General features: G+C 55.2%; 1 protein-coding gene across 2 annotated transcripts in view; it reads right to left on the bottom strand.

The window, feature by feature from the left end:
* CERK (ceramide kinase) overlaps positions 1–7423 on the bottom strand; it is a 32294-nt gene extending 24871 nt beyond the window's left edge. For both annotated transcript variants that reach the window (XM_074326595.2, XM_074326593.2), the window contains exon 1: positions 7155–7423. In XM_074326595.2, coding sequence (XP_074182696.2) covers positions 7155–7287 — 133 coding nt within the window. In that variant the 5' untranslated portion in view covers positions 7288–7423. The remainder of the gene's footprint in view (positions 1–7154) is intronic.
* Between the last annotated feature and the right edge of the window lie 10870 nt (positions 7424–18293).

Raw genomic sequence — 18293 nt, 5'->3', positions numbered from 1 at the left:
AGAAATTACACACGTAAGCAAATAAGTACATACAAAGGCTCAGCAAACAAACAGAAGCTCTAAATGGGAATTTTAGAACTGAAAAATATAATAACCAAAATAGAAAACAAACGGGTGGACTCAGCAGCAGAATGAAGGGACAGAGAAAAGAATCAGTGAACTGGAAGATATAACAATGGAAATTACTCAATCTGAACAACAGGAAAAAATTAACAGGGACTCAGGGACCTGTGGGACAATAATAAATGATCAAACATTTGTGTCACTGGAGTCCCAGAGGAGAGAAGGAGAGGGGCTGAAAAAGTATTCAAAAAATAATGGCTGAAAACTTCCCAAATTTGGTAACCTCAAATATTACAAACCCAAATAAATCCAAACCAAGACACATCATAGCCAACCTTCTGAAAATCAAATACAAAGAAAAATATCTTAAAATCAGTGAAAGAGAAATAACACTTTACCTAGAGGGGAAAACAATTCGAGTGACAGTGAATTTCTTAAGGGAAATCATGGAAGCCAGAAGGAAGTAGTACAATATGTTTCTCCAGTGCTAAAGAAAAAGAACTGTCAACTCAGAATCTTATACCCTGCAAAAATGTCCTTCAGGGATAAAAGAGAAGTCAAGACATTCTCAGATGGAAAAAAACTAAGCGAACTTGTCGCTAGCAGACCTGCCCTAAAAGAATGGTTCAAAGAAGAAGAAAGAAGACTCCTGGGGGCGAGGAGGGTGGACGGGAGGAGGGGAAAGAAAAAAGAAAGAACACCGTAAGCAAAGAGGCAGGAAATTACAATAGAGTTTCCTTCTCTTCTTGTCTTTTCTAAATTATGTTTGAGTGTTGAAGATAAAAATTATAACACTACTGTGGTTCTAAATGTATGGAGGAAACTATTAAGACAATTATAGAACAGGGAGGAGCAAAGTGATGCAGAGAGAGGTAAGGTTTCTACATTCCACTCAAACTGGTACAACATTACCAGGAGACCAGGATGAGTTAAGTATATGTAAACCAATACTTAGGGAACCACTCAAAGGCTATACATAGAGATGCACTAAAAAACAATACGTATATTTTACCACATTAAAAAAAATTAAGATATACAGATAAGTCAAAATGGAATTCTAAAAAAAATTTAAGTAATCTACAGGAAAGCAGGACAAAGAAAACAGAAAAATGAAAAACAGAAGAAAAAGAGAAAACAAAAAATACAACGGCAGACTTAAGCCCTAACATATCAATATTTACATTAAACAGACAGGGACGGGCCGAGTTGATTAGAAAACATGGCTCAATTCTATGCAGTCTAAAGAAACTCACTTCAAATCTAATGATGTAAGTAAGTGGAAAGTAAAAGGACGGAAAAGACATGTCATGCAAACATTAATCAAAAAGAAAGCAGGACTGGCTGTGTTAATAGAAGATTGCCAGAGACAGAGAGGGACATTACATAATGAAAAAAGGGTCGATCCTAAATGAAGACATAGCAATTCTGAACGCGTATTCACCAAATAACAGAACGTGGAAATATGTAAAGCAAAAGCTGACAGAACTACAAGGCACGATAGAAGAGTGCACAGTTACAGGTGCAGACTTCAACACTCCTCTCAACAATTGACAGAACTAGACGGAAAATCAGCAAGGATATGGAAGAGCTCAACACCACCATCCACGACAGGATCCAATCACGTTTCTACAAGACTCCACCCAACAACAGCAGAACACACATTCTTCTCAAATGCCCACGGAACATGTTCCAAGACAGACCACATCACTCCATTATGGTCCTTTTGTTCTTGAGTTCCCTTCAAACTTTAGTTGATATGGGCAGGTTTATTTTGTTAGAGAGAAATAAACCATCCCAATTTCAATGCCTGAGATCAGTCTGCAAATGTACGTGCTGTTCCTCGGAGGAGGCTTCAATCTACTCTGTTCTGATGGGCTTTCTGCTTACAGACAAGTGCACGGCTGGATCAGAACCCGAATGAGTGTGTTCCCCAAACTGCAGCAGTGATTCTTCCAGATGACCAGATTTGTTTGTTTTGAAGTACATCTGGTTTAGCTGGTTTTTTATAACACATCACATTGTCATGCCTCCTTCAGCAACAAAGATTTAGAGCAGGGTCAGAAAACTGCAGGCCAAATCCGGCCGGCTGCTTGCTTTTATAAAGAAAAGTTTTATTGGCACACAGCCATATGCATTCATTTACATACTGTCTGTAGCTGCTTCTGTGCTAACACAGCAGAGCTGGGAAATTGGGACCCACAAAGCCTAAAATATATTTGCTATCTGGCCCTTGAAGAAAATGCTTGCTGATCTATTTTAGAGCAAAGAGTAAAAGCCCACCTCGGAATAATCTCAGAACAATGACAGTTTTCCACTACTACTAAACCATGTGATCTGACAGTAACTGAGGCAAGTGCCGAAAGAGACACCGCTGGGAGGGCCACTTTTTTTCTGACCTCTGCTTACACCTCTTCCAGTGACTCATGTGCAAATCTGGAAAGAGGTTCTGCATGTTTTTGAAAACAGGAAAATGGGATTGCCACTTGTTTCCTATTCAGACATACGGAGACGCCTCCTTATCAAAATATGTAGGTCATCAGCTTATATAATTCGATGACCTGCATGACTTCTGGCTTCATAATGGGACAAAAGTAAGACACTCCGCACACGTCAGGCGGATTACCTATGCCGCACTTTAGGATTTGTGGAGTTTACACCTTAGGATTCTCTAGAATCTGTGGGCTTTACACAAACTATTCCACTTCCTTGCCACTCCCAGTGGTTTCAGATCTACATCTCTTCAGAGAAAAGTAGAGGTGCTTAAGTGAGAACACCGCAAGAAATCACTGGGACACCCTCCCCCAAAGCTCTCACGCCAGGGGCCGTGGTGACCCCCAAATTCACCCGTGCCCTGCAGAGGAGGGATACAGGGTCGGAGCACCTGCGCTGCTCTCCCCCCACTACTTAGAGGGCCAGGCTGAACTCGTCCTCACACTCATCCTCCAAACACTTACTCAGCACCTACTGTGGAGGCAGTACTCAAGGTGCTCCTGGGGAGTGGGAAAGAGGAGACGAGGAGGAAATGCAGCCATCTGACACTGGATTCTGCCCGCAGAGACAATGCAAGGGACATAAACAAGTCAAAAATTAAAAAGCAGAAGGAAATAACTAGCAGAGAAGTACAAACAAAATCAAATAAAAAGATTACCAAAGGGTATGGGAGAGCTGGCCTTGAACAAGGGTGAGGTCTGAATATGGGGAAGCAGGAGGGAATGCATTTCAAGTGCAGAGGAGCAGGATGAATGGGTAAGACGCGGGTATACAGGTGGAGTCAGGAATGGCTCAGGTGGGGTGGGTGCAATGGGCTCACATGGTGGGGAGACTGGAATGCAAGCCGGGCAGGGAGGGTGACCCAACAGACCAGCGAGTGCACATATGGATGAACTTTCTAGCAAGGCAAGCATCCAGGCAGAAGCATCCACGGAGCTGCACTATCTGTGGCTTGCCTGCGTTTTGCTGGCTGCCTCACAGGGAGTGTTGGGGACACGCTATATAAACACAGCAGTGGCCTGCCCAAGGAGCTCACCACCAGCCTTGGGTGTCCCAGATGGGACTGGCGGAAGAAAGGGGAGAGTTCTCCACCCCGTCCCTGGACAGACAGACAGACAGACACACACACACACACGCACACACACACACACACACACACTCCTCCCAGCCCCAACTCTAAAGGAACCCACTGTATTTGAGTGTGTTCTATTTGAGTCTATTTGAGTGTGTTTTACTGCAGCCAGGGGTATAATCCAGATATAGTTTCAGTCTGTTTCAAGTTCAACTAGCACAAGGCACTTTGAGAAGCCTCTGTCAGGGTTTCCTGTTTTCAGTCGGCCCCACTTCCGACCCGGGGGCACTTGTTGGCTCACAGCTTCCTTAGGTGCAGCTCCCACTGGGTCCAGAAACCCTGCCCCTTTGAGTTCCTAGTCCCACCTTGGTTGCCAACAGAGCCACATTCCCAGCACAGAGACTCAGAGAGTGCAGAGCACGTGTTGGATTAAAAGCCAGCTCCCGTTGTATATCATGTGCCCTACAAGCAGTCAAATTATGGCTTCAAGTTTTCACATCTGAAAACAGGAGTGATATTACTGAGAAATGGAAAGGGTCAGAAGAAACAACCTACGATGCCAGAGCTAGCCCAGTGCACGCAGGACCCTGGCTCGGCTCCCTTCTCTGTCCTTCTTTGAAGGCAGTTTCAATTCACCCCCCCACCCCCCTAATCTACCCTTTATCCCCCCCCATCCCCCACCCCATCCCGGAGCTCCACGGCACCCTCTGCCTGGCCTCCCAGGTCCTCCTAGAGGCTGTTTTTGCACAACCTCCACCCCTTCCTGCCCCACCAGGCCACAGTCCGCCCAGGCATGTCCGGATACCTGGGGGTGGGGGCAGTGGGGCTGGACACTGCGTTCTGCTAATTGAATTCAGTGTCCCGTGGACAGGTACTTGTCTGCCCTCCACTCTCCTGCCCTCAAGCATGAAATCATCCACCAGGGGCCTGATTGATGCCTTTTGGGGGTGCCGAGTTATGAGGAAACCCAAAGAGGGGGCACAGCTGTGTCTTTGCATCACGTTGGAGAGCAGCGGAGACAAGCGCAGACCGCTCCCTAGAGGAAGCCCACCAGCCAGGGCCGCAGCCCCAGCCTCTCTGGGAGAGGACAGCCATCAGGAAGCCTGGAGGCGCCTGTACAAAAGCGCCGTCATGGTTTAAAAGGGAAGCAACCACCATTCCAGAAAGAGAGCGGCAGCTGTGGAGTAGGCGGCCAGCAAAGGCAGGCAGACCACAAGTGGACGCTGCCACCACACACAACCCAGAATCTGGTGACCGGAAACCATAATAGTAGGCAGCCGAGGATGCCAACACTGCAAACAGGCAGTGACTGGCCTCCTACCCCGACATTCCCCATGGGTGGGGTCTGTCCAGTGTCCACGTGGCCCCTCAGACTTGAGAGAGGCCACACCTCGCTGCTGACAAGCACAGCGGCTGCACTTGGACCCACCAAGTTCCTGGTTCGACCCCTAGTTGGGCCAGTTACTTAGACACTGTATATAGCCCAGTACAGGGGGAGCTGTCACAGAAAACCCATCATGGCTCACACAGAAGTGACCCATTCAACAGGATGAGGAAGGCGGTGTGTGGTCGTCCTTAAGCCCAGAGATTTACAGCAACGCTCCAAAGCCCGAGGAGCGGGCCAGGCTCCCTTCGTCCTAGCATTACAGAGCAAGAATTAGAAGTCGGGGCCTGTGGGTGGTACCAGGAGGCCCAAGGGTGACGCCATCCAAGCGTGACATGTCTCCAAAGTGGAGAGCAGAATGATCCCACCAGAGTAGACTCTCAGACACCCCGCCACAGATAAACTCTGTGCCGACAAGGCTTCTGGTGACCCCAGGGCCAGAAACCAAGTGTTGGTCATGGGTCCAAGGCCACTTTTGACCTTGGCCGGACCTAACACTCCAGCTGTGCCCCATCCCTCCCCTCACCTGCAGAGCCCCACAACCCCAGAGTCAGAAAATGCCTCCATCACCCACCACAACACCCCAGGCTGCCCCAAGGAGTCGAAAAGGCATTCCAAACTCTGCCCACGAGAATCGGGACCTCCCCCACCCGATTCCCCAGAATTAAAACAATAAATTGCTCCTCCTCCCACAGCAATTTCAGACGACCGCAAATCGGGACCTCATTCTCCTCACTTCACTTATTCAAGTCTGTGCAGACCCAGCCCTGCTCACCATGCCTCCTGCCTGGCCCAGGCCACGGCTTCTGACCTCACTTCCTGTCCCTCCTCAGTCTGCTCTCCTGGAAGGGGCCACAGGGATCTGTTAAGAATGCTAAGCTGGATAAAGCTGTCCAGGGGCTTCCATGGCACTCAGGGTAAAAGGCCAAATCCCCATCTCAGCCCCTTCGAGTCAAAGGGCCCCATCCCCGCCCCACCCCCCACTGCACACCCACACCAGCCTCCTGGCTAGTCTCAGGGCCTTTGCATTTGCTGTTCCTCCTGCCTGAATCATCTCTCCCCAACATTCACAGGTCTCTCCAGGTCTCTGGTCAAATGCTGCCATGTAAGTGAGGGCTTCTGGGACCACCTGTCCCACAGCGACCTGCCCCCACCCTGCTGGCTCTCCTCCTCAGACCTACGTGCCCCTGTGTGCCTCTGTCTCCCTTTAGTGGAAAATGCTCCACTGCACTGGGACGTTGTCATATGCACCCAGCTCAGGCTGGGTACCACCAGGCCCTCAGGAACAACTTGGGGAAGAGAAATGAATGAACTGGAACACGCCCACACTGGCCAGCTGGGGGTTTCCTGTGCCTGGACACTGCCTCCCTTGTCCCCGCTAAAACACGGGCTACTTGAAGTCTCCTCCTCCAGGATCAAATGCCACCTCTGTGATAAGCCGCCTCCGCCAGGAGCCCCGTCCCTTGCAGAGTGCCCTTGTCCACCCACCCACTGCAGCAGTGACCTCCAGGCCATTGTGTCCTTTCCTTTTTGTATCTAAATGACACTTCTCCAAATCCGGAGGGCCTCTGCAGGCCACGTGTCCAGCCTGTGGCACCAGAATAACACGCTGCCCCAGCACATCCCCGGACAGAAAATCATGAGCCCCTTCCTTTACTTTTCGCCAGAATGGGCCCGGTACCCTGCAAGGGAGCCGCTCGGTTTCAGAACCCCGCTAAGGAGAAGCATCTGTCCCGAGGTTAAACCACCCAAACCCAGAACGCGGCGCCCGCGTCCCCTCGGGATTCTCGCATTCAGCCTTGTCCTGCCGGTGTCCTTCAGATACCTGCGTGCTGATTAGACAGATGCGACAGCCGGCGACACCTACTGCCGCAGACCTGCCGGCGGTCGCCACGCTGCGCCTCGCTCTCTGGGGTCACACCCCGCAGGGGACCGTGGGCGCCCGGCTTTTGCCCTCCCAACCGGCACGCCTGGCTCCCTCTTTGTCACTCTGTCCCGAATGAATACACTCCCGAGCCCTGCCAGCTGTCGCCGAGATCCCCGCAGCCAGGCCTGCGCTCCCCCCGGGGCCCCCACCGCCACCCGGCCCCCTCTTTTCCTCCCCCAGCGCGCCCCGGTGAGCTGCGGGCCGGTGGCGACACTTACCCGCACCGGGGACGCTGGTTCCGGACCCCGGGCTCGGCCACCAGCGCAGCAACCCCCGCGCAGGGTCCAAGCTCACCGCGCAGCGCTGCCGCTTCACCCACAGCACCGAGCGCAGCGGCTCCGCCGCCCCCATCGCGCCAGCCCCGCCGGCGCCGGCTCGGCCGGGCGGGGGGCGCCGGGCGGGGGCGCGGACGCCGAGGGGCGCGGGACCGTTAGCGGCCCCTGGAGCCCGGCCGGGTCGTGGCGGCGGCAGCGGCGGAGGCGCGGGGCGGGCGGGGCGCGAGGAGGGCGGCGCTGCGTCACTCCTGACGCACAGCGGCCGCGGGGCCGAGGGGGGCGGAGGGGAACCGGCGGGGGCCGAGGACCGGCTTGGGGGAGACGAAGGGTCGGGTGCCGGGCCGGTCTGGCCGGGGGTCGCGCCACGTGGGCGCGGCGCTCGCCGGGGCGCGTCCGGAGGGCTCAGGCCCAGGGGGAGGCAGCTTAACTCTGCAGCTGGTCTTGGGGTCCGGGCCGTAGTCGCCGAGGGCGTGCAGCTCAGTAGCGCCTCCCTGGCGGGTCGTAGTGACAGGCAGGATCCTCCATGGCGCAAAAATACTGCCTGGGCAGTCGTGTTGGGGCTGCGGGAAGCCGCTGGCTTCAGGCGGGCCTAGCTGTGAGGGTGAGCTCCCGGGGGCCCACGCCAATCCGGATGTGGCGACCATAAGTGATGTGACTTTGGGCATCAGGTCGCTTTTTGAATCCCCCGTCCCTTCCCTGGCTGGGCTGGCCCTGCCGTCCTCCCAGAAATGAGCTTGAGGCCAGGACAGGCGCCCATGGGAGGTGTGGGCCCTATAGGACCCAGCATGGAAACAGCTACCGTCTCCTCTGCTTATCGGGCCATCCTGAGGTCCACCTGGGGAGGCAGGTACATCCCCACTCCTCACTGGGGATTCAGCAGTAAGGGATGGAGCCAGCATTTGAACCCAGTGGTCTGGGTCCAGGGATCCCCTGTGCCTGCACACCCAGGCTGAGGACAGATTCCCCCTGAGGGGACATGTCTCAGTCACAGGCAGCATTGGAATACTGTATATATGTGTCCCCACCATGGCTGGGGGCTGCTGCGAGCAACTCGGGGTCCCACAGCCCCTGCACTTCTGCCCTAGGTTCTCATGGCCAGCCTGCAGGGAGGGGTGGGGAGACTGGAGTGTGAGCCGCCCTGGGAACCAGCAGAGCCGAGGGGGCCTGCAGGCTGGAAGAGAGGGAGCTGCTGTTCTGAGCATTTTGCAGAGAGACATCACCCCTGTGCCCCCAGATTCTCTTCATCACCCCGGTCCAGCTCAACCCTCCCCTCTACTTCCCTGACCACCCAGCTAAACGGACCACCGACTGCACCCCAGCGGGCCCCAGCTTGCCCTCAGAGCATGACTGCCCCCCTCAGCTCCATGAGGACGTGACATGTCTTCCCCTGTAGCCCTGGTGCCAAAAACAGTCTCAGCACGTAGTAAGCATGGAGATCTTTGTTACACAAGTGCATGTCCCAGATTTATCAATGAAGAAGCTGTGCTCAGATAAGCTGAGTAATATGCCTAAAGGCACAGCGCTCATGAGTGACAGAGGTCTGGCTCCAAGGGCCCAGCTGCCTGCCTCTGTCTTCCTTATTCCTTCCAGTTTCTCCTTGGCTCCTCCCACAGGAGCCTTCCCTGTGGGTGGCGGAAGGGCCAGCCCACCTCCTCCCTGGTCCTCACCTGTGCCTGGCACTGGGCAGCCACATGTACAGGTCTTATCTTGCCAGCACCCTGTGATTCACTCCTCCCTGGGAGCCCAGCCCCCCTTCAGGCTGAGTGCAGGTAGGGCAGAAGGTGGGATGAATCCTAGCCCCACCCTTGGGCAAGCCATACCTGATCTCCCTGCCCTCTCTCCTCCCTCCCAGACTGCTGCTCTAAGACTCGAAATGTGGATGTGAAACTTCTCTGGAAACTACCATTGCCAGGCGGGGGCTGGTGTTGCCATTGCTGTGTGTGAAGGATGGCAGGAAAGGGCCCGTGGGCAGGGGCTTAGAAATACCCGCCTTCCTGTCCAGGCTTCTTTCTGTGGTCTCTCTGGGCTAGGCTCCTTCCCCTACTGGGTGATTCATTTAGAGATCCTTTAATGCCACACATCATCTCACACAATCCTATAGCCTGAGTGGGGGGCCCAGAGAGGACTCAGACCTCATCCCGCTCTCAAGGACCTCTGTGGGGGAGCTAGCAGTATCAACTATAAAACATTGGTGAATCCTGGAGGGGGGACCTCCCACCTTCTTCACTTGGCAGACTCAAGTCCATAACCCAGGTCCAGGGGTTCTCAGTGGCTGTTATGGGCTGAATTGTGTCCCCCTAAAATTCACATGTTGAAGCCCTAACCCCCAGGACCTCAAAATGTGACCGTATTTGGAGACAGGGCCTTTAAAGAGGTGATTAAGGTAGAATGAGGTCATATGGGTGAGTCCTAATCCAGTCTGACGGGGGTCCTTAGAAGAGGAAATTTGGACATGCAGAGACCAGGGGGACTCTCTCAAAGATGGACACCATTTGAAAAAGCAGCAAGAGGTCAGTAGTCTGCAAACTAAGGAGAGAGGCCTCAGAGGAAACCAAACCTGTCAGCACCTTGACCTTGGACTTCCAGCCTCTATGAACTAGAACCATGAGGAAACAATTTTCTGATATTTAAGCCACTCAGTCTGTGGTGTTTTGCAACCCTAGCAAAGTAATACTGTGGCCTTCCACCCTGGGGGACCTGTCATTCTGGACTCAGTTGGGAGGAGCCTGGCCAATGCAAAACCCCACGCTTCTACCCAGGGGGAGAAGGTAATAAAATGAAGGCCAAGTTTTCAGAAGACGCTTCCGGCAGTTGAGCTGGATGGGGAGAGGGTTGGACAGGGCGGGTCAGGGCCGACGGGAGGGCTGCAGGCCCATGACTCGGAGCAGAGCGCTGATGGGCATGAAGTGAAAGACGCAGCGTTGCCTTACAGCAACTGCCAGGCCCGCTCTGTGCCAGGCGCTGGCTGTGAAGGCATCTGACAGGACAGCCAACAGTAGCCTCCAAAAGGCCATGGACACCCAGCTCCCCCAATGGTCTCCGGCCACCTTGCTCACCTCTGCGCTGGCAGGCACACCTCTCCAGTGCGGGGCCCTGGCCAAGTGTCCTCCCCATGTGTCTGCTTGGGACACCCCCACTGGGCTTCTCCTTCACCCCACACCCCCTCCCGTCATGCGTCTGAGCCCCCAGCAGCTCAGCTCGCTCCCTCGGGCTTCTAGCCACGCTGCCGTGCAAGGCCTCACTTCCACCTGTGATGCTGCAGAGCACCCCAGCCGGTCACTGGCCTGCTGCATGCACAGCTGGCCCAGCCTCTGCAGGGGCTAGACGTGCCCTGGCTGCCAGCTTGGCCAGAGAGCATGGGCTCAGCCCAGCAGCCAGGAGCCCAGACAGTCAGGCTCTGCCTTGCCACCTGCCCCTGTTGAGTCTGCAGGCTTGGGCTGTGGCCCGAGTCGGCCAGCTTATCTAAGGCAGACATGCTGCCCAGCGGCGGCCAACATCCATCGCCCTGCACTGTGTCTACCCAGGTCTCCTCACACATGGGCTGCGTGGACCTTCAAGTCCTGTTTAGGCACATAGCATTGCCACCTGCCACCCATAAATGTCCCACCCACTGGGTCATCCATGCCAGAGGCTCACGGGTCCCTCCTGTCCAGAGAGATCTTCCAGCACTAATCCTTCCATGGAGGCGGAGCCACTTTCCCTCTGTCCCGGGAGCCCCCGGCCTTGTTTCCGGTGACAGTCCCCTGCATATCTTCCCAGGCTTCTTCCCCATGCTCAGCCACACAATCTGACATCAGGACGCTGCTGGGCGGGGTGGAAAGACACCTGCCTCAGCTACACACTGGCTGCCAGGAATATTGCCCTCTGCCCTCCACCTCCTGCTATCCACTCTGGAAGGAGGAAGAGCCTTCCAACAGCCACCTGTCAAGGCTGACTGCCTGGAAGAAATGTCTGAGGCCCAAAGAGGCCCAAATACTCGTATGGTAAGCTGGTGATTTACAAAATGGCACACATGACCCAAACGACAGTCTGGGCGTGAGTTATCTTACCCCACTTTCCAGATGGAAAGACTGAGGCTAGACCCACGAAACTATTATAACCTGACTTGCTCAAGTTATACAGAAGGCCATTAGATGGGTGGGTGCTCCTGCGTCCCACTGGTGTGGGAGAGTCTGAAGTGTGAGAACAGACAACCGCAAAGCTGCCGCCTCACCCTCAGCGGGCACTGCCCCTGGGCCCTCTGGTGGGGCCAGTCTGTTCCACCCTCCAGGGCACACAGGACTGTCCTGCCCGACCTGCTCATGCAGGAAGATAGGGCTGCCCACCTGGGAAAGCCAGAGCCTGAGGTGGAGTGGCGGGTGGCCCTCGGGGTGGTGGCCAGAGGGTGGGTCTGGGCTGGAAGGGCCAGTGCAGTGGGACTAGCCAAAAATAATACCAAAGGTGGCCAGGGATCGGGGCTGCTCGAACCCCTGGGAGCCATGGGGAGCACCATACCCAGGGGAGGGCCCCAAAGGCCATGTGTGGGTTTGGTCTGGACCCTGTGGGCTCCCAGGCCTGTTGAGGTGACTGCTTCGGAGGGGCCCTGGCGGGATGCCTGTCACTGCTTAGCTTTGGCTCATTCAGTCTTCAAGGTGATACTTCTCTGCAGGTGAAGGAACAGGCTGGTGAGGTTAGAAACGTGGGTCAGGGTGACGCGGTGGCGAGGGCTGGGCCTAGGAACAAAACGCAGGGCTGTGGGCTTGGAGGCTGCCTCACACCACCCGGCCACGCTGTGGGCAGCGCTCCGGGTTTCCTCTCCTGTGGGGGCAGGACGAGGGCCAGTCTGCCTTCCCCAGGAGCTGGCTTAGCGGCAGATGCTCCAGGGAAAAAGGCCAACTCCTGCTGGGTGGCCTCTGGGACACCTCAGGGCGGGAGGGAGACTCCTCTGCTCACCTCTGCAGCTGGAGGAAGCTGGGCAGCTGGGAGGGTCAGAGAGCGCAGGCGGCTGGCCTTGTTAGAGGCAGGGGAGCTAAGGTGCTGGCAGGGTGGGCTGAGGGAGGGCACCTGACAAGGTCCCCCCGCCCCCCCGCCCGGGAGCCGCCTCCCTAGGTCTGCAGCACAGTGTCCACTTCCGGTTGAAGCAGTGTGGCCTTGACTCCGTCAGGGAGTGGGAACTGCTACAATGCCCAGCCTCAAGGGCTTGGGAGAGGGACATCTGGGGAGGCCCCCACCTGGGTGATACCTGTGACCCATCCTGGATCTTGACTGGGAGACCTTTGCAAACCCTGGTCTGGTGGAGTTGGGTGTTGCCATGGGGCAAACCTGACCTGTGCCCAGGGCTGCAGGACACAGCAGAGGCGCTTACTGCACAGGAGAGCTGTAAGCTATGGTTTTCAGACCTTCTGGCGCCAATCCCTCCATGGCCAAGTGTCCAAGAGGAGGCTAGAGAGCTTACTCAGCATGTTTACTTGCCCTTTAATGTCTGCATTCTGTAAAGAAAAAGAAAGAGCAAAGGCCCAGGAGCCTGGTGGCCTGGTTCAGCCAGGGGGTGGGGGCGGGGCACCGGTAACTTCCCTTACCTAGGGGTGGGACACAGGTGGGTCTGGGGACAGGAGGGCAGGGATGGGCTGCGTTTGGAGTAGAGGGAGAAAGCCTGCTCCAAACAAACCCACAAAAAATGCAAATAACATCCTCTGGAGGAAAGACGAACAAACAAACACAACCTGTGTTCAATCCAGAAATTTTGTAACATAAACAGAAGATGAAGTACTGAGTCCAAAAACAAAACAAAAGAAAAACAAGAAAAAGAAAAAAAAAACAGTGGGAAGAACACAAATGGCAGGCTGATCTTAGAGAATTCCTGGAATCAGCTCAGTCGGCACCAAGACAAGCCGCGCTTAGAAGATTGCTGGGCAGCCGTGGGTGGCCAGAGGACACCGTCCGTGGGAGGCCAGGCGGGAAGGGCTCCGAAGGAAATAAAAGGCAAACAGAAAACTGTACCCTTCTACAGTCTGTGTGCACAGAAGCATGAGAACCAGGGAACCAGAAAGGGATGGAACTGGACCTCAGGGCATGGAGCTCTGCCCCGAGAACAGTGCTGACAGGGAAATCTGGCGCATGGAGCAGCTCGCTCCACCCCCCTTTCCAGGTGGGGAAACTGAGGCCAGAAAGGGGCAGCAGCCTCTGAAAAGTATAGGAATGCCGCCATTTCTGTGACTCCTGTTCACTGGGCCCTCCTGTGTGCCAGGTACTGACAGGGTAGGGACCCAAGCCCACAAGCAGAACCGGACAAGTTCTCCTGCACAAATTCACCGTAGGCACAGATAACCAATAGTCCCAGCAACGCGGCTGACCAAGAGCCTTGACTCTGAGAGCACCTGGCAGAGGGTCCAGCCCGGCCCAGGGTAAGGAAGGCCTCCTGGGAAGGGTGTTGAATTGAGGCCTAGAGGCAGAACTGTGGGAGCCCGAAGGGTGAGGGGAGCGCAGAGGCAATGATTAAAATCCTAATAGAAGAAGGTTTTTCCCAATTTGCAGAACTCAGAGGACACAGGGAACTCATCCAGCCCAGCAGTGGCCACCGCCCCCCCCCCCCCCTTATAAGTGATGCCCTGCTCTGTGTCACCTGGGAACCAGTTCGTAGCATTCCTTGGAGGCAAAGCACATTGTCCCCATTTCTCAGATGAGGGACTTGAGACTCAGAGGCCCAGTCGGCTGCTGGGGGAGTGGTGGGGGAGGGGTCGTCCCTGCTTTATCTGAGCCAAAGCAGACACACACACGTTGTGTTTCTATAAGCAGACTCCCACATCAGCAACAGAGAGTGACATGAAGACCTTTTTGTTATGGAAACAACCCGGAATTCCTCAAACAACCAAACCAAAAGATAAACAAGAACATCTTTAAGCCCTTTCTCAGATCCCGTGATGTCCCAGGGCCCCCCAGAGCTGTGTCCACATGGTCAAGGCGCTGAGAGGAAGCTGTCGTTTGCTTGCCAGGCTGCCATTCACAGGTGAAGGTGACAAGGGACTTTTTCAGACAATTCAGGCTTAGAGAACTCTCCAAAACTCCTAACAGGAAGCTGCTGTGGCCTGGGAGCTGAGATTCACAACTGCATCTAGACCTGTTAGAGGGATCATTAAACACACCCAGAAAGGAAAGGGTGTTCCCACAAAACTCCTGGAACAAGTTGATCTTCCTGCTTTGAAAAAGGAAAACAAAGGGCATCTGAACCCTTCCCTGCTGCCCCCAGGGCCCTCCCTCCCTGTCCACCCCTGCACTGGGCTCCTTGCTCTCGCTCACCAACCAAACCTGCTTCCTGGGTACTTTTTGATCTCACCTCAGGGCCTTTGAACTTACCAGTTCCTGGGAAACTGCTCCCAATCCTCCACTCCTATAGGCCGCACCTCCCTGTCCTCCAGTCTCTGCTTAAATTGGTCCCTGCCCTGTCAGTACCCCTTTATTGTTATAAACCATTTATCACCACCCCATGCTGGTCGTGGGTGTTTCCGTGCTCGTTCATTTAAGGCTCTTTGATCACGCTGGCATGTGAGTTCCAGAGGACAGGGCTTCCCACAGTATCCCCAGTGTTATATGCATATAATATATAAATGTACTCATGGTAACTGTGGGTTAGTTTACCAAGGTTATGCAACAGAGTGAAATGCTCGTCCTCTGACTCCATCCTGGTCCAACCTGCTCTGTTCCCGGGGCCTTCAGGCTAGTAGCTGTGCTTGGTGTTGTGGAGACACACTTATCATGACAGGAATTCTGCTTGGGGCTTACGTTTTACAGAAACAGCCCCTTACCACAAAGCGCCTCACCCAGGAGATAAGGGAAGGATGGATGTATGTTTCCCAAAGATTAGCGAGAACCTCATGGCCAGACTCACGTCAACTCAGGTCACCAGACTAAGAGCATCTCCCCAGCCCCTGCGGGCGCCCAGGAGTCTGCAGGTGTCAGTCACCTCTTGCCCTCCCATCCCCCTCCCCTCCATGTAAAAGAAGCCTGGACTCCACTTTCTTAAGATGGATTTGAGGATTAGGTCTCCCATCTTCCCAGTTCTTTCCAAGTGTGGGGAGCACAGACCTTGGACCAGTGACAGTTATATAAAGAGTTTGGAGGTAGATTGAAACACAGGTCTCAAAGGTATAGTATCGCTTACAAAGGCTGCTCTGGAAACAAAAGATGTGGGAAGGGTGAAGCAGGGTGAGTTGACACCCTCCCCTCACCGGCCTGAGGCCACCTTCCCGGATCCTCCTGATTGTTCCCTTCTCCACGGTCATCATCGGTCATCCATCCATCCATCCCATCCATCCATCGCACCTCCAAAGCACTTCTGATGACATCTGCATCTCAGCCTGGCTCCCCTCCCCCAGGTACATCTGGAAGCCAAAGTGGGACCTAAGACACGGTGGGTGCTCCCTCAGGGGGTGCCACCTCAGCGATGGCCTCTGTCCTGTGCAGCAGCCACAGAGATTACAGCCTGGGGCTCAGGGGTCCTGCTGGCTCCACAGCCGAGTAAGCACCCACCTGAGGCCCTGAGGGGTGGGCTTCCTGACGGCCAGGCATGCCCTAGCCTTTCTCCCCTTCAGAGAAGCCAACAACCGACTCAGCTAGAAACTGGCACAGCAGAGCAGGCACACCAGAATCGTCCCGTCTGTCCTCGGTGACCAGCTCCTCCTGGCCTGCCTGGGACTTCCCCTTTGGGCGCTTGAAGTCCCGTGCCCTGGCAAATCTTTCCATTTCAAGCGGCGGTCACCCAAGGCTGTCCTGATCCAGGTTTCATGGCCTTCCCCAGGCATGGAGCTGGGCAGCTGGGCCTCTGGGCAGACAAGCTCTCCAGCTGGGCTCACCTCAGGTGACACGGGCGGGCGGGTGACCTCATTTAGGCCTAGAGCAGAAATAGAACAGGCAGCACCAATTAGCAGCTGCTGTGAGCCGGGGGCCAGCAAATTTGCCACAGCCTCCCTGCAGACAGACTTAGAGGGTCATGGAAAATTCCACAGTAGTGTTCTTTCACCGGTGGGAGGGGTCGTGAGGAGGCCCTTGCCCCTGCTTTGCCTCTCACTGTCCACAGACCAAGGGCAAAGGCATTTCAGGCTGGTGGGTAGGGACACAGACCCCAGAGATTCTGATTCAGTGGGTTGGGGCCGGGTGGGGACAAGAACTGCAGGTTGCCCGCTCCCCAGGAATCTGCATAGGGGACCCTTGCACTGCCTGGTAAGACGTGGCGGGGCCCTGCCCCACTCTGTTCCACTCAGGGTTGGGGGTCCAAGCTCTGAATCTGCTATGCACCTGGGCCTGGGGCTACCTGCTCACTGCCCCTCCCTAGAGGCCAGCTGACTGGTAGATGCCTGGGCAAGACCCGGCACAGAGCCTGGCACCATGTCACTGCTGCTATGAGCCAGTCTCTGACTCTCTGTCCACTTGAAACTCTGACCCCTTGGACACACAGGCAGCTGGGGTGGGGAGAGAGCCCTGACTGGGTTCTGGGCGCCCAGGGGCCTCTTCTGCTCCCGGATGCTCTGCTGGCCATTCTCACCCCCTTGCTGGGCCCACTTCCCCGGAAAGTAAGCATGGGGGTTGCAGGAGGCCAGCTGGTCTCTCAGGGTCTTTCCTGCCAACATGGGGCCTCAAATGGGTTTTTCTTTCTTTCTTTTTTTAAATTTTTTTTTATTGGGGAATGTTGGGGAACAGTGTGTTTCTCCAGGGCCCATCAGCTCCAAGTCGGTGTCCTTCAATCTAATTGTGGAGGGCGTAGCTCAGCTCCAAGTCCAGTTGCTGTGTTCAATCTTTAGTTTCAGGGAGGGGCGCAGCCCACCATCCCATCCAGGAATTGAACCGGCAACCTTGTTGTTGAGAGCTGGCGCTCTAACCAACTAAGCTATCCTGCTGCCCCAACCAGCAGTTCAGCGGCACTTCGTTGTCTTCAATCTAGTTGTGGAGGGTGCAGCTCACTGGCCCATGCAGGGCTGGCCCATGTTTTTCTACTGTAAAGGCCCCCCACTTTCAGAGGGAAGCTGGGGTCTCACTGGTCTGGGCCCAAGCAGCTGGACTGCCCCACCAGTGACTGCTTGAGGGGTCAGGAAGCGGAGTGCTCTTTCTTGGGAGTGCCCCTCCGACCTCTGCCCCTGACCCCTGCAGCAGCGTCCTAAGAACCAGGGGTAAGGGAAGAGTCTGAGAGAGGCCACCCCTTCATTTGTACCCCCTTCCTCCGTCCGAAGGGGCTGCTTCTCACACTGTGCTTCTCTCTTTTCCTCTGTGCCTCCTCCCTTTGGGGATTGCTTCCTGTCATGAGTGGAGGGGGCAGCAGAACACTCTAGCTGGGCGTCAGAGGAGCTGGGGCTCAGTGCAGCTTGGCCTTAAGTATACCCCCTGGCTTCTGGGCCTCAGCTCGCCCACCCGTAAAGTGGGGGTGCAGAAGACAGGGGTCTAAGGCACACACTGGCCCTGGCACTCTCCGGCCGCCAGGCACTCTGCCGCTGTCTGCTGTTCCCTGGGTCAGCTGGTGACTTCGCTGGGAGCAGTAGGGAGCAGGGCTGGGTCTGCAGGTACATAGAGCCTGCTTTGTCTCCTGCTTAAACTCGCAGAAAGGAACCCACCCTTTCGTTACCGTCTTCCTTTTCCAATAAGGAAATGGGCTGAAGCATGACCATAGTTCACAGCGTGACTTCAGATCCGTAGGCAGATATTTAAAGGATGCTCCTTCGCCAGGCTGCCCCTACCCGGGGCAAGAGACCTCCAAGTCAGGCCAGCTGGTTCTGTGGACAGCCTGCACCAGAATTCCAGGTGAGCTGCAGGCCCGGTTGCAGGCTGTAGCAGGCCTGGCTGTGGCTGGGGAGGCAAGTCAGGCTGTGTTGTGCGTGGTGGCTGAGAAGCAGGAGGGGCTTCAGGATTGTGTAAACTGATTCTCAAGTACTCAGGAAGCTCTCCTGTGTGCGGGAGGTCCCACCCCAGGCAGGCCCAGGCTTGTCTGGCGGGGAGGGAAGAGAAGTTAGTGGAGTTGAGTGCAGTCGTCCTGGCCCCCAAACTACTAAAAACAGTCCTTGACATTGGTGCCATGCTTGCATCTCATCCAGGCAACGGCCCATATACTGCTTGTTTGAG

This window comes from Rhinolophus sinicus, chromosome 1 (assembly GCF_057876585.1).
Source record: "Rhinolophus sinicus isolate RSI-liver-muscle chromosome 1, RSI-T2T, whole genome shotgun sequence".
In the NCBI taxonomy this organism is placed as follows: Eukaryota; Metazoa; Chordata; class Mammalia; order Chiroptera; family Rhinolophidae; genus Rhinolophus; species Rhinolophus sinicus.
This window is presented reverse-complemented; position numbering and strand designations above follow the sequence as displayed.